The sequence below is a fragment of the Delphinus delphis genome, chromosome 19, assembly GCF_949987515.2.
Source record: "Delphinus delphis chromosome 19, mDelDel1.2, whole genome shotgun sequence".
Lineage (NCBI taxonomy): Eukaryota > Metazoa > Chordata > Mammalia > Artiodactyla > Delphinidae > Delphinus > Delphinus delphis.
In genome coordinates, this window is record NC_082701.1 from 31,329,507 (window position 1) to 31,343,706 (window position 14,200).

Consider the following 14,200-nt stretch of genomic DNA (forward strand, 5'->3'; position numbering starts at 1 on the left):
AGTCGGAGCTGGGAGCTGGGCCTCTATGGGAACAGGGCCGAACAAAAGCCTCATTGTCTCTCTCCACAAAAAACCATTTCTGGGTCAATGAAGTGGCTGACCCTGGGCCCACTCCCTTTCTGCTTCCGTGGGCCACAGCCAGGAGGGAGGAAGGAAGATCTACTAGCTCACCACCCTTCTGGTGCCAGGGCTTTTATTCCGAAGGAAAGGAGTTTCAGATTTATCCTCCAGCTGGGACACCAAGGGGCATCCAGGGGGCCATGCCCGCCCCCCACCCTGGCCTGCCCTGTTGCCAGGGCGCTGTGGGCTCCGTGTGAGTCCCCATCCACAGGAAAAGCAGGTGAACAGAAACTGAGCTCCCATGTTGATGAATATCTCAAGAGACAGCGCCGGAATGGGCGCTTCCGGAATACAGTTAGCTCAGGGAAGAAAAAAATTAAAGTGTGCTCCTTGCTTTCCTGTCAGAAATAAAATTAAGGTCTCAGATCGATGTTGCCGGGGCTGGGACAGCTACAGGCATCTTTAATGGCCTCCTCTACATGTTTGCAAATTCACAGTCCCCTTCAACCCTGCCCTTCTAATTGGTTATTTGCGAGGTCACGTTTGCACCAATTTCTCCGGGAAGGCTAATGGTGTTTATTTAACGAGAAAAATAAAATGTGCAGACAGCTCCGGGGGCTGGTCTCTGAGAGATGGCTCAGGGCAGGGGCTGCAGCTCTCTACCCCGCTCCCGTCTTTCACCCTCTGTGGCCGCCCTTCCTCTGGAGGAGGTCCTGAGATGGGCCCGGTGACAGCTCAGGCCTTGAGGGGACTGTGCTGGGGGCCAGAGGCGGGGGGGCCAGGCTGCACAGCCTCTGGGCAAAGCCCTAGATGCACCCTCCTGGTGGGGACCCCCTTAGGCAGCCCAGCTTTAAAACGAGCCCGCCGGGAGCACAGAATCTAGTGGAGGGGCACGTGGCTGTCCGTGCACACCGCTGTGGGGCTTGCCAGTTCTTCCTCGTTCTAACTGAAGTGTGCCGATTTCAAGCCTGCACGTAATTGTTTTCCAACAGAACCTCTCCAAGTACCCAAAGGCGGCAAATTACACATCACTGCCAGCACCCCAGCCAGGCTCTTCTATCCAGGGGGGATGGGGGAGATTCAATTATATTGAGTTTCTACCCCATTCTAACATTCTCCCTTAGACTCCGCATGTATCAATACCTTTTTCTTTTTTTGGCCTCTGCGCGGCATGCGGGATCTTAGTTCCCCAACCAGGGATCAAACCCTCACCCCCTGCAGTGGAAGCGTGGAGTCTTAACCACTGGACCTCCAGGGAAGTCCCTCAATACCTTTCTAAAACAGGTGCCCCACACTGACATCAATCTACTCTGGGAAGAGACGAGGATTTATCACCTAACCTGATCTAACTCTCTACTTGCATGAAAAGAGCCCACAGACGTGCTAGGTGACCACATCACAGTACAGCCTAGGCTGGAAGCTCTATCCGACCGAGACCCTTGGTTGGTGTTAGTGGCCTGTGACACACCAGCAGCTTTCCTGTCGACTGGCTTCCAATTTAGGTGCAGAACTGGGCTCAGTACCAATAGTAATCAGCTACTGGCTTACAGGTTGCCACTAAACCCTTAACACATCTCAGACTTGCGTTAGAGAGTGATGGGTACCTAACAGCATCAGCGGACCAGAGAGCAGATCTGTGAGGCGGCGGAAACGCAAAGGGCATGACTCCAGCAGGGCAGACCCCGCAGCAAATCCTGCTCTAGACCCTGACCTTGGGCACCGGTGCTGCGCAGGATGCCATCGTGTCCCATTGGCACAAGTGTCCTCCCCAGCTGTGATTCTCCAAACCCTTATCATGCTTTCTACCCCAGCCAACAACCCTTTCCCACCCAGAGGGACTTATCCTCTTTGTCAAACACACTCCTTCCTCCATCCTACAAAGTCACATTTATGGGTTGTAGAGTCCCAACCCTCTCTCCCAGGTAAATAAAGTCAAAATGTTAGAATCTCATTAGGAAAAACACACATACATTATCTTTGACACCCCACACCTACAAATGAAGCAATGCTTTTTTATTTTTAATTTAATTTACGCCTCTGTGAAACTCCTTTTACGCTTCCCCCTCCCCCCTTGGGAAATGGGCATCAATAAACAAACAATTACAGTGTGATTTTTAATCATCTTTTAGTATACAAGAAAAGAGTCAGTCTGGACTTCAGAGGTCAATTTCAAAAGTGAGTGTCTGGCAGGGAGTCAGGACATTAAGGGCTGTTTTTTCTCCTTAGGAAAGCATTACCGGGATTTCCCTGGCGGCACAGTCACTAAGAATCCGCCTGCCAATGCAGGGGACACGGGTTCGTGCCCTGGTCTGGGAAGATCCCACATGGAGCAACTAAGCCCGTGCGCCACAACTACTGAGCCTGCACTCTAGAGCCCACGAGCCACAACTACTGAAGCCCACGTGCCTAGAGCCCGTGCTCCGCAACAAGAGAAGCCACCGCAGTGAGAAGCCCGCGCACCGCAACGAAGAGTAGCCCCCGCTCGCCGCAACTAGAGAAAGCCCGCGTGCAGCAATGAAGACGCAATGCAGCCAAAAATAAATAAATAAAATAAGTAAATTTATTGAAAGAAAAAGAAAAGAGTGTCTTCTATCATATAGCTTCAGCTACATCGCACAGGCACCGTTTTAATAAATAAACTAATTACGCAAATTATCAAGACCTTAAACTTCGGCCAGCTGCTTTTGGGGATAGAGATGCTGTATGAGCTTCTTGGGAGAAGCCAAGCTCAGTCTTGCTGCCTTGAGGTGAGACTGCAGAAGGCTGCTCCCTCCAGCCACAGGGCCCACCACGGCGCCCTTCCAGCCTGGTAACTCCCGATGGGCACAGCCGCCCTGGGAGAGGGAGGACTTTCTTTGTCCAGGGAGCCTGCTGGGGATGGCGCTCTCTGAGATCCACAGAACAGGAGACTGCCTCGGAGCTGTTGTTCCTCTCCAAAGCCATTAGCACTGCACTTAATAAGCAACTGCTAACAGTCCGGAGAGGAGTCATCCATCACACTGATCTTTATTTTTCTCTCTGTATCCTGTTCCTTCGCCTCTGGCAATGTTCCGGAGCAAACAGGCCTGCTGGGTAATGGAAGCCACCGGGAGTGAGAAGGCCTGTCCCCAGGTCTCTCCTCTCTACTCGCCAGAAACCACTCCCTCTCCAGCTGACCCTCACCAGGCCACCTGATAAGCTTCAAAGACATCCAGCTCATTTTCCACTGGGCCCCCAACCACCCAGCTCTCCCCTGACGCGCCAGACTTGGAGGGACCTGGCTGTGCAGGCCCTGAGGTCAGAGGGAGGCAGCACATCTGAGGCTCCCCTGGAATGAGCTCTTGGGGGGCTCCCTACCCCCATGAGGAGGTGAGTGAGAGATGTATTTCAGCAACCAGCATCGCCGCCATCCACTGTCTCAAACAGGGCGGATACAGGGAGAGTCCTCCAGCCCCCTCGCTCTCAGCCAGCGTCCCCCCAACCACCCACCAAAGAGCAAATCAGAAAGGATAGCACCTTGTTGCTTCTTCCCTCCCTGCCCACCTCCAGCCCCACTCTGGGATCAATACCTAAAGCTGAATTCAAGATCTTATCTGAGTTCTGCAAGGGTAAAGCGACAAACTTTTCCCCAATGATTAAATCCTTTGATGATCAGTCCAATATTTTTCAGCCCACCTCTAAGGACGTTTAGAGAGCAAATGCAATGACTCTGAAAAGGCTGGAAAGCCACCATTCTCTCTGTCCTTGGGCACAGAGGGTCTCAGAGAAGGCGCGAAATGAAGTGATGGGCGGGGCCAAGGAAGGCCCTAGCTTCTACCAGTAGCTCAGCTCCCCAGCTGGCTGTAGGAACCTGCTGTGCGGCTTTCCAAAACTCCACATGCCTTAGTTTCTCCATCTGAAAAATGGAGGTACCTTGTAGTCCGGCAAGAGGATAGGTGTGGAGAAGGACTAGTAATAAGGAGGGGCTCAAGTCCTTAAGATCGCCGACTCTCCTGCTTTAAACCACTGCCTAGCCCCGTGCTCGCAGAGCGGCTAAGAACACAGGCTCGGGGTTGGACAGGGTGGGTTTACGTCTAAGTTCTGCTCGGACCAGTGTGCCACTCTGGGCAGCTCAGTTCATAAAGATTCCACAGTACGTGCTAAGCACCTGGTATAGGGGTGCTCAGAAAGTGGCTGTTTCTACCAGGAGTGCTAACACAACCTGGTTAACACAGAACCCTGTACCACTATGGTGTGCACTCTGAGGGGGCGGGGGGGGTCAGACCCCCCTTCGGGAATGAAGGTCATCTTCCCCAGCCGCTGGGAGTGCTGCTGGATGACGGCCCCAGCTGTTGGTCCCCTCCAGGACTTCCCCGGTACAAGCCCAAGATGACACCTGCTTCCCAGGTGGGCTGCCTCCTATGACTGATCAACATACGGGGATAACTGGGGCAGCCGAAGGACCACCCTCTCTTCAAACTCCCCAGGGCATCGCAGGTCGTCACCTCCGTCTGCCCAGTCCCCGTGAAGAGCATCCCCAATGAACCTCCTGCAGACCCAGCCCCATCTCAGGGACCCCTACCGGAGACAACCGCTCCCCCTCCGCTAGTTAGAGAAAGGAAACAATCTGGAACCTACTTCCAGTTAAAAAGCTAAAAGCCAGAAGCATACTTTAGGTCCTGGAGCTCAGCGGTCCCAGTTCATGTATTTTCCAGAGGCAGAGCCTGAGGGGTTCAGAGAGCTTAGGGAAAGTGCCCCTGGCTAGACGCAAAGGGGCAGCAGAAGCTGGAAGGCGGTCCCTCTAAGGACGAAGGTGGGAAGACGCCACACTTCTGTGAGAGTCAGATGCTGAACGACCTTCCTGCTTCCAGGACGGAGGATGCACCTCCCTGGAAGGCTCACTGTCTGCCGGACTCTCCCCTGGGCTCTTTCCCACGGTGCTACCGAGGTCCGAGTGCAGATGTAAAGTGGGAAGAAACACAGGCTGGCGCTTCCGTGAACAGAAGCAGTGAACTGAGGGCCACCCTTGTGCCTACGGGACCAGCGGGGACAGGGCAGGAGGCGGCCACCGTGGGGCAGGAAGTGGAAAAGCTGCCCCGACCCCTGGCTCCTAATGGCAAGTGTGGCCTGACTCCCAGAAGGCCAGGCCCCGTGCCACGGAGTTTTCCCTGACAGCAGTGGTCGCAGCTCAGGGGCACACAGGTGGTTTTCAAAATGCCTGGGGCAGAGGACAAGTCACCGCCCAGGCTGCCCAACGGGGCTGGGTTAGAAGGTGACGGAAAGCACTAAGCAAGTACCCTGACGACACGGAGGGGTTAATGGTCTGGGCCTCTTTAAGCAGAGAGCTGGCGGCAGTGCCAGCCAGAGAGGTGTCCTCAGCTCCTGCTCCAGCAGCACTTTCCTCTTGATAAGATAATGGAAAACAGGAAGCCGAGGAGGTGAAGGAAAGGTTGGGGCAAGGTGGCTGCAGGAGGACTTTACTTTCCTGTGCTTATCTCCTGATCCCAAGTGCACATTCCATCAGGCCAGGGCTGTGAGGCCTGCTGGCTCCACATCTAGGATTTGTGCTTCTCTCGTGATATGTTCTTTCTTTAGAGAAAATTCTTTCCTCCCCTAATGCTCTGGATCGCTGAAGTATTACCCCAGCTTCAGCACCCCGTCCAGAGAGAAACTCCCCCTCAGTTGTTTGGAGAGGCTGGAAAGCATGCATGGGCCAAAGCCCCCGCCGACACAGGTGGGACAGCGGGACCAGATTTCTGTACAGGAGCAAACGGGCAGCAGGTGTCAGGTCCTTCCCGTTGAAACCTCTGGGCACACGGTCCTCCTGCCTTCTCTTCCCCGCCCCACCAGCATCAGGCCGGCCACAGGCTGCATCCATTCAGGCCGGCTTCCTGGACGGGCGGCCTGAGCTGTCACATACACCCCGCGCTCAGAAGGGCTCCACTCTTGGTTGAATGCTCTGCTGTCATCTTGAAATTCTGGATAGTTTTTGAATAAGAGGCCCTGCCTTTCATCTTGTTGTTGACTCCATGAATTATGTAAGGGGTCCTGCACTGACCACAGGAATCTTAAAGGCGGGCAGGGCAGAAGGATGCGGGGCAGGCCCTGCCTTGGCTGGGGGAGGGGGCCGTGCCGTGCACGCACCAGGGGCTCTGCCCGCCCTCCATCCTGCCATCGCCACCGGGAGTCCTGACTTGGGGGAGTGAGCGACCACGTTCCTGAAGCTACTCTGAGTGCTGGGCCACAGGTGACCTCCCTTAGGCTCCCAACAGGAAACACTTCCCTCACCCAGTCACAGAGGGACCCCCACCCCATCACTGTGCCCAGTGCCCTTGGAGAAGGGGAAGAGGCTTCAACCACGGCAGGAGGCATCTGCGTTAGAAACAGGGGAGCACTTTCCCTGGCGCCTCCTCTGCAGTGTGTCTGGGCCTGACGTCCTGAGTGTGAATCCAGCTCTGTCAGTTACCAGCCGAGTGACCTGACACGGAGGGTGAGCCGCCCCCTCAGGTCCCTCAGATGACGAACCTCTTTCCCGGCTCAGCTGAGACGGTTCAATGAGATGATCTGTCATCTCTCCCAACACAGGGCCTGACACAGAGCAAGAGACCAAAACTACCTTTTTCACTGATATTCAAAAAAGAATGACAACAATACTGCCTAGAGGCCGCTGAGGAATCTTCCAGGACTATGAATTCTAACACTGAGCACCAGTGCCACGTTCAGATGCACCTCGCCCATCCTGAAAATAAAAGGCCGAAAACACCCTTCTCAACAAACCTGCTGCACGTGGAGACCACAAAGAGCAGAATTTGAGGGCTTCCCTGGTGGCGCAGTGGTTGAGAGTCCGCCTGCCGATGCAGGGGACATGGGTTCGTGCCCTGGTCTGGGAAGATCCCACATGGCGCGGAGCGGCTGGGCCCGTGAGCCATGGCCGCTGAGCCTGCGCATCCGGAGCCTGTGCTCCGCAACGGGAGAGGACACAACAATGAGAGGCCCCAACAGTGAGAGGCCTGCGTACCGCAAAAAAAAAAAAAAAGAGCAGAATTTGTAATCAGCTGTCCTAGGTGTGAGTCCCTTCTCTGATCCTGGATGTAAGGCACCTCCTCTGAGATGTGGTTACCTCATCCACAAAATGGAGGTGATGGTAATAATAATAATACCTAACATTTATGCACAGTTGATGTGCTTGGCACTACGCTCTCCAAACAATCCTATAAGGAGGTACCCATATTATCTCCATTTTGCAGATGAATAAACTGAGGCATAAAGAACTTAAGTGATTTTCCCTCCGTGGGCTGCTGTGAAGATCAAGGTAGAAGATGCGTGTGGAAGCAGTGCTGGGAAAACCATAAAGATCGACGCAATGCTGACGATGATCAAGGGTCGTCAAGAAACGCCCGTCACCGGCACCACCTTCCTCTCACTCCGGAACGTTGCAGAAGCAAAGGCAATCATTCCACACCTGTAAGCTCTTCTTTTCTCTCCTTGCCTCCCCCTAACTCCTCATCCTCTACCCCATCCCCATCCCTTCCCCAACATATAACACCCCTGAGGCCCCAGTTTTCTATTTTCCCTTTTAAGGATGCTGTAGGTGGATGCATGAGATGCTTGGTTCCCCAGGCACACTCAGGACAGCCCCTCCTTCTCCCACCCTTGGAAGCATCGCTTCCCACCCACTCCTTCCTCCCTTTCACTCAGCCTGCCTGCTCAGAACAGGGAGACAGGCAGTCAGCACTGGGTAACTGCTTCTAATCACAGGGGACAGCAAGAATGTAAACAACACAAGAAACATCTAAATACCATCCAAGTGGCAAGGAAACACTGACCGCTGGCCCCTTCTCTCTAGAACACTGCTTCCTGCCACCCCCCCTTCAGAAACTCTGTTCATTAATGCCCCGTGAATAGGAACCCCAGAAACCAGGAGCTTCCGGAGAACGGAACGCTAAACCATAACTTTTGATGCTGCTTCCTCTGGGGAGGATTTTCTAGAGTCATCCAATTTTCTGTTTAAAGGAATCATTTCAATGTGTTTGTGTTTTTTTTTGGAGGGTGGGGTGAGGTGGCAGAGGTCAGAGACCCCTTTGAGAATCTATTCAAAGCTAGAGAACCTCTCCCAAAAGAAACATAAAACATCCCGCGTGTCACTTCAGGGGTTCTTAGACCCCAAGATGAAACCCATTTTCCAAAACATGGACAGGACAGTAAGCACAGGAGAAAACACAAGGAAGTGCAGATGTCCTCCAAGCATCCAAGAGGCACAAAAGGGCATTCCAGGTCTGTACCCATTGTATACATCGAACATCGAATAAACCCAGGATGAGGCTTTTTTTTTGGGGGGGGGGCTCTTTAGATTGACAGTGTGCTTCTCAACGCCCCCCCCCCCAATGCAAACTAAGAACTCAACTGAGTAACTGCTGTGAATAATTTCCACTTCGTGCTGTGGTTCAGCAAGGACTAAGAAAGCAAGGATTGGAAAAGTGTATCAGAACACGTGTTGGGCGTGGCTGCACAATTAAATGACGGTTCCCAAGCCAAAAGGAAATGGTGTTTTAACTGTCCAGTATCAACCCTCCACACTACCGTGGCCCCTCTCTTAATAGAGATCCACAACACACGTCACCTCCACCTGCCTGATTTTGGAACAGTCACTGTATCTTTTGTCTGCAGGACTGGGGGTGAGAAGAGATGGAGGCAGGAGAGGATGAAGGGGCAACCTCCCCACACTGGGGTTCTTACCTCTGTGCCTGTTGGTCGTCTTATCAAACATCAGCATTGCATCCTCCACCTGCAAAACAAATACAAAATAGAGTCTCTGTTTTAGGAATTTTAACAAAATACACAAAACATTATATATTGGGGGGGGGGTGGCAGTTTCCGTTATAGAAGTCACGTTGCTTGTTAAAACCTATTTGAGGGCTTCCCTGGTGGCGCAGTGGTTGAGAGTCCGCCTGCCGATGCAGGGGACGCGGGTTCGTGCCCCGGTCCGGGAAGATCCCACATGCCGCGGAGCGGCTGGGCCCGTGAGCCATGGCCACTGAGCCTGCGCGTCCGGAGCCTGTGCTCCGCAACGGGAGAGGCCACAACAGGGAGAGATCCGTGTACCGCAAAAAAAAAAAAAAAAAAAATCAAAGAGAGGAAAATACCAAAGGCATCCTCTGTCTCTCTTCCTCGTCCCTTCCTCTGTCCCCCCAAGCACCCTGCAACCCTTTTAGTCATTTCTGGAGAGTCAGGATCCACACTCAAGTCCCACACGGACCTCAAGAAACTCACACTTATGAAACCAGGTTTGGCTTTGAATTCCACTCCTTTTGCTTATGATCCAATCCTTTATTTGCTCCACAAAAGACACATCTTTAGTGCAGGTGCTGTCCTAAACCAATCAGCCATTCACTTGCAGACTGTACCTCATTTGGCCAGGCGAGTAGCCTGGTCTCCTCATTCATTTTGTGCCCAAGGCAGTAAAAATACAATCCAACCACATGGCTGTGGGTGGACAGAACTGTTAGCCAGAGGGCTCCATGCTTGGAGCAATTTCAACGTGTGTGTGTGCGTGTGTGTGCGGTGCGAAGGACCAAGCGCTGTTCACTGGAGCTCAAAGGCTCAGAAAGGAGCTTGGGGGCCTGAGCTAAGCCAGCTGAGAAAAAGAACCATCGGCTATTCATTCCTCACTCCTCCCAGATGACAGTCTCCGATGGAAGGGAAGACACTGGGCAAAGCAATAAGACCAGGTTTAAAATGGTGCCTCCGGACAAGTCAAATCTATTTTTCTAGACGCCCATCAAGTATAACGGGGAGAGCAAAGCCAAGGCGAGAACGGAAGAAGGCGCAGGCAAGCCAGACACAAACCTCCAAGGGACTGGCCTAGCTTACACATCCCTTCTGGAGTCAGGGCCCCTGGTGTTGCTAAGCAACCGGGCCTGAGCAAGCAGGCTCCTGGGGCCTTCCCCTTCTGGTCCCCATCTCTGTAGTCAGTTACTGGGAGGGAAATGGCCTTGCACGGTGACTGTTCCTCCAGCAAGGAGCTGTCCTCTCTCTCCCAGGAACCAGGCTTAGGGGAGTAGGGGATGCTAGTTTGGAGAGGGGGTGCCTTCACCAGACCCCTTCCCGGCCAGGCAGGATTGATGAGTCCCCAAGGCACCTGCTGAGGCCAAACACACCATAGCCAGCTGCCTCCCGTGCACCCCTCAAGCGAAACCACCAGAAGATCAACCGGTTTGTTTCTACAAAGGGCCGTCACGTTTGAGCATATGGCATCGCAGACTCCGACCCGGGGCCTCAAGGAGGATTCAACTGCCTGGGGTGCGGGTGGGTGGTTGGTGAAGCCTGCTGGGTATCGTGCAGGTGAACATGACATCCGTTTCACACCCACTGCCATATTTTCTAAGATGTTTGCCAAGTCCTTATTTTGAGCTGAAAATGCCTAACAGTAAGAAAAACAGCCCCCCTTCTGTGTTGGCCATGTTTGGGTACTGAAACTCAGATCCCCTTAGGAGATAAATAGTTTGAATTAAGAAAAAGTATTTTCAACGCCCCTCCTTTCCATCGTGCGTAATTGGGTCCCTCTTCTCCTTCCTACTTTTGGATGTTTTCTGATGCTGCCCTGCTAATATTTGCTCCACCCTGATGAGTGAGGAGGAGGCTCTGTGTATGTTTTTTGGGGGCAACCATGGTCGTAAAGAATAGAGCTCTTGGGCTTCCCCGGTGACGCAGTGTTTGAGAGTCTGCCTGCCGATGCAGGGGACACGGGTTCGTGCCCCGGTCCGGGAGGATCCCACATGCCGCGGAGCGGCTGGGCCCGTGAGCCGTGGCCGCTGAGCCTGCGCGTCTGGAGCCTGTGCTCCGCAACGGGAGAGGCCACAACAGTGAGAGGCCCGCGTATCGCAAAAAAAAAAAAAAAAAAAAGAATAGAGCTCTTTCCTCTATGGTCCAGTGTACAATGGACCTCACAAAGACCTCCTGAATAGATACAGCGTCGGAGCGCAAGAAAAATTCTATTAACACTTTACAAAATAGAACGTCTAAGAAGTAGCTAGAGAGGAAAGAGAAAGGGGAAAAAAATCAATATGGATAAGTCCCGGTGCTTGGGGGAAGAAAACTTTTCACGATCGCAAAACACTTATTAATTCAGAGAAGCCATCAATGCGATGGAAATCTGGCAGAACAGCAAGAGCTGAAACTGGAAGAATCCGAATATACAAAGACTGAATAGAACGAAAACCACGGCCTCACATACGGGGCTGTTTCTCACGGTTCTATGTGAATTAAACAGAAGAGGCTTGTGTGAGCCTCCATCGTAGGGATGCGAGGGATACGGGCAAGGCGGCTGGTACTCAGCCCCGGAGAGAGCAAACTGGTAACTCTGCCCGTCTCTCTCTCACACACAGACACACACAGACACACACAGACACACACACACACAGACACACACACAGACACACACACAGACACACACACACACACGTAGATTAGTTGGCCGTGCCGAGTTCAGCCTGCAGGCCAGGCCTCGTTCACGGAGCTAAAGAGGGGGCTGGACACAGGCGTTTCTCTGACTTCGGGGAGAAAACACCGCTAACCCTGGTGAAATGCTGCTTCAAAGGCTCTGGTATTTATTTTGTGTTGACAGTGCCCTCACCAGCCATACAGATTTCTTTGTACCAGAGGTGGGGGCCCACAGGCCTAGTGGTCCTGGGGGGTCTCCAGAGCGAGGGGGCAAGAAGGGGAGGAGGTGTCTGAACCTGAGCACACTTTGTCCCACGTCTTGGCACCTGCCCGGTCTGTCTGGGGAGGAGGAGGAGCCTGTTCCAACCTTGAGATCTGCCTTCTAATAAAGTTAGGTATAAAAGTCAGGTGTAAAGGCAGGTATAAAACGCAGCCCTGGCATCCTCAGTGGTGTACCCTTGCAAACGACAAAGCAGGGCAAGTGACTTTAAGTGAGCTGGTTGGGGGTGCCCCCGTTGGTGTCCAACACCAGGAGGCCCTGAGCCTGTAATCCTGACTATTGCAAGGCTCAGAGTACGTCGTGACCTCCTCAGAGGTGCCCCACGCACGCCCCGCGTCTGAGAGTCAGTAGTGAGAGCCACACTGTTAGTTTCCATGGCCCACGGGGGTTAGGCAGGGTGTCTCAAACCTCCTCCCTGCCAGAATCACTTGGAGCACTTGTTAAAACACAGATCCCCTGGGCCTCAGCCCCAGGGTGTCTGATTCAGGAAGCAGCGTCTGCATTTCGAACAAGCTCCTGGGCGCTGCTGATGCAGCTGCTGGCCTAAGGACCCTACCTCCCATGTGCTGCTCTGAGGGGCAGAAACAAGAACAAAAGCTAAAGACACTGGACAGAGCTGCTTCTCCCTCTTTACATCCATTCAGTGCTCAATACATGAACCAAATTACTCTTCCAGAGGCAACCGAGACACGTCAGGGTGATGAACAGTTCTCCCCCGCTTTGTTCCCTGTCTCTCAGACACTTACACTCCAAGATCCTGAAAATGACAGCAGCAGAACCCATGACAGAAAAGATGACAAGAAGAGGGACTTCTTAGTGGCAACCAAGCTGTCCCTGCACCCAATGCAGGAAAAATTCAGATTCTAAAAGAGAAATTCAGATTCTACTAGGATGACAGAAACTTCCCTTCCAACAAACTCCAGCTAATGGCTACATCAGTCAGTCGGCTCAGTTGTGATTAGAAAATCTAATCAATTAACTTTACTTTTATGTGACATGTATTTATTAACTATGCACTACTTGCAAAGCATCAGCCTAAGTTCCAAATAAGAGGCGAATTATATAGGTCCATAGTATATGGATTGCATTAATGACCCCATACCCCTTACCCTGTAATTTTGCAGTTCCTCTCAAAAAAGGCAGTCTACCTCCCCACCTTTGTATCTGGACTTGACTTCTTATGGTCGATAAAAAAGGTGGAGAGAATGAATGGTATGCCTGTTTTGGGCCCAGCCTCATGAGGGTCTGTGTGTTTCGCCTTGTTCTCTCTTGCACCTCTGCCGTCACCATGAGAAGGGCATGGCCAGGCTGGCCTGCTGGAGGATGAGAAACACGTGGAGCAGGGCCAAGTCCCCTCAGTTGCCCCAACTGAGGCCAGCCTAGATGGGCGAACAGCTGGTCAACCCCAAAACATGTAAGTGAACCCCGCCAAGATCGGCAGAACCGCTCCCAGTGGACTTTCGACTGCAGACTCGTGAAATAAACAGCTATCGTCTGCCGCTGAGGTTTTGTGGTTGTTTGTTACATGGCATTCTTGTGGAAACAGGTGACTCATACATGGTCCCTGCTCTCAAAAAAAAAAAAAAGCTTTTAGTCTATAAGCAGATACACAGTCTCAAATAATACTAGACAGTGAAGAAAGGCAAGAAAATGGGTGGAAGGAGGTGAAAGGCGGAATGTCAGCTGAGTATTAAACTATCGTCCACCTTCCTAGTGGAATACAGGTAGTAGGATGTGAAGGGACCGTCTCTGAATCTCACCTCAGCAGCGAGGTTGGAGACCGAGATGCTGGAAGTGCCGAGAGAAATTGGCAACATGTTCCTCCCTAAATGAGCACCAGGAAAATCTGCAATCTTAGCACTCAAGTCAGTGGGTGATGCCTCTCTAATCCTAATTCATTTAATGAATGAGCGAACCCTCTTTATAATGAGTCTAAAGATTTACTGTGAGCCCGACCTTCCTGCTGGGTGATTGTAGAAGTAGGCAGAAGATGTTGACCATATCCAGAGGTGAGACCTTAGCCATCTCATGGCAGACAGTGTGGCACAAAGCATGGGCAGGATCCAGGTTCCAATCCCAGCTCCATGAGGAGCTCACTGAGGGGAAGTCACCTCCTTTCTTGGTCCTTAGTTTCTCATCTGTGAATGGAGGGAACTGTATGGGATGGTCACCTAGGATCCATCAGTAGAGATTCTGCCTAGAATGCTGAAACGGACCACAGAACCTGCTGGGACCCCATCCAGGAGCATCAAATTCACCACCGGTCCTTCGCAAATTCTCTGTGACTGAGGATGTTCCAGAGCTTTGCTGTGGCTGGCCAACACACCCTCAGAAATGTCCTGCCCCTCTTGGGATACAAATACACCCCCCACACACACACCACAGGTATCAAGAACAAAGCAGGAAAATGCACTTCAAATGATCCTTAAATTATCTGGTCAGACACAAGGCGGGAGAGGAAAA

General features: G+C 52.4%; 1 protein-coding gene across 6 annotated transcripts in view; it reads right to left on the bottom strand.

The window, feature by feature from the left end:
- The window catches only part of MSI2 (musashi RNA binding protein 2), a 389,374-nt gene that overhangs the window by 130,786 nt on the left and 244,388 nt on the right, over window positions 1-14,200 (bottom strand). For all 6 annotated transcript variants that reach the window (XM_059997135.1, XM_059997133.1, XM_059997134.1 and 3 more), the window contains exon 7: window positions 8,755-8,803. In XM_059997135.1, the coding sequence (XP_059853118.1) occupies window positions 8,755-8,803 (49 nt within the window). The remainder of the gene's footprint in view (window positions 1-8,754; window positions 8,804-14,200) is intronic.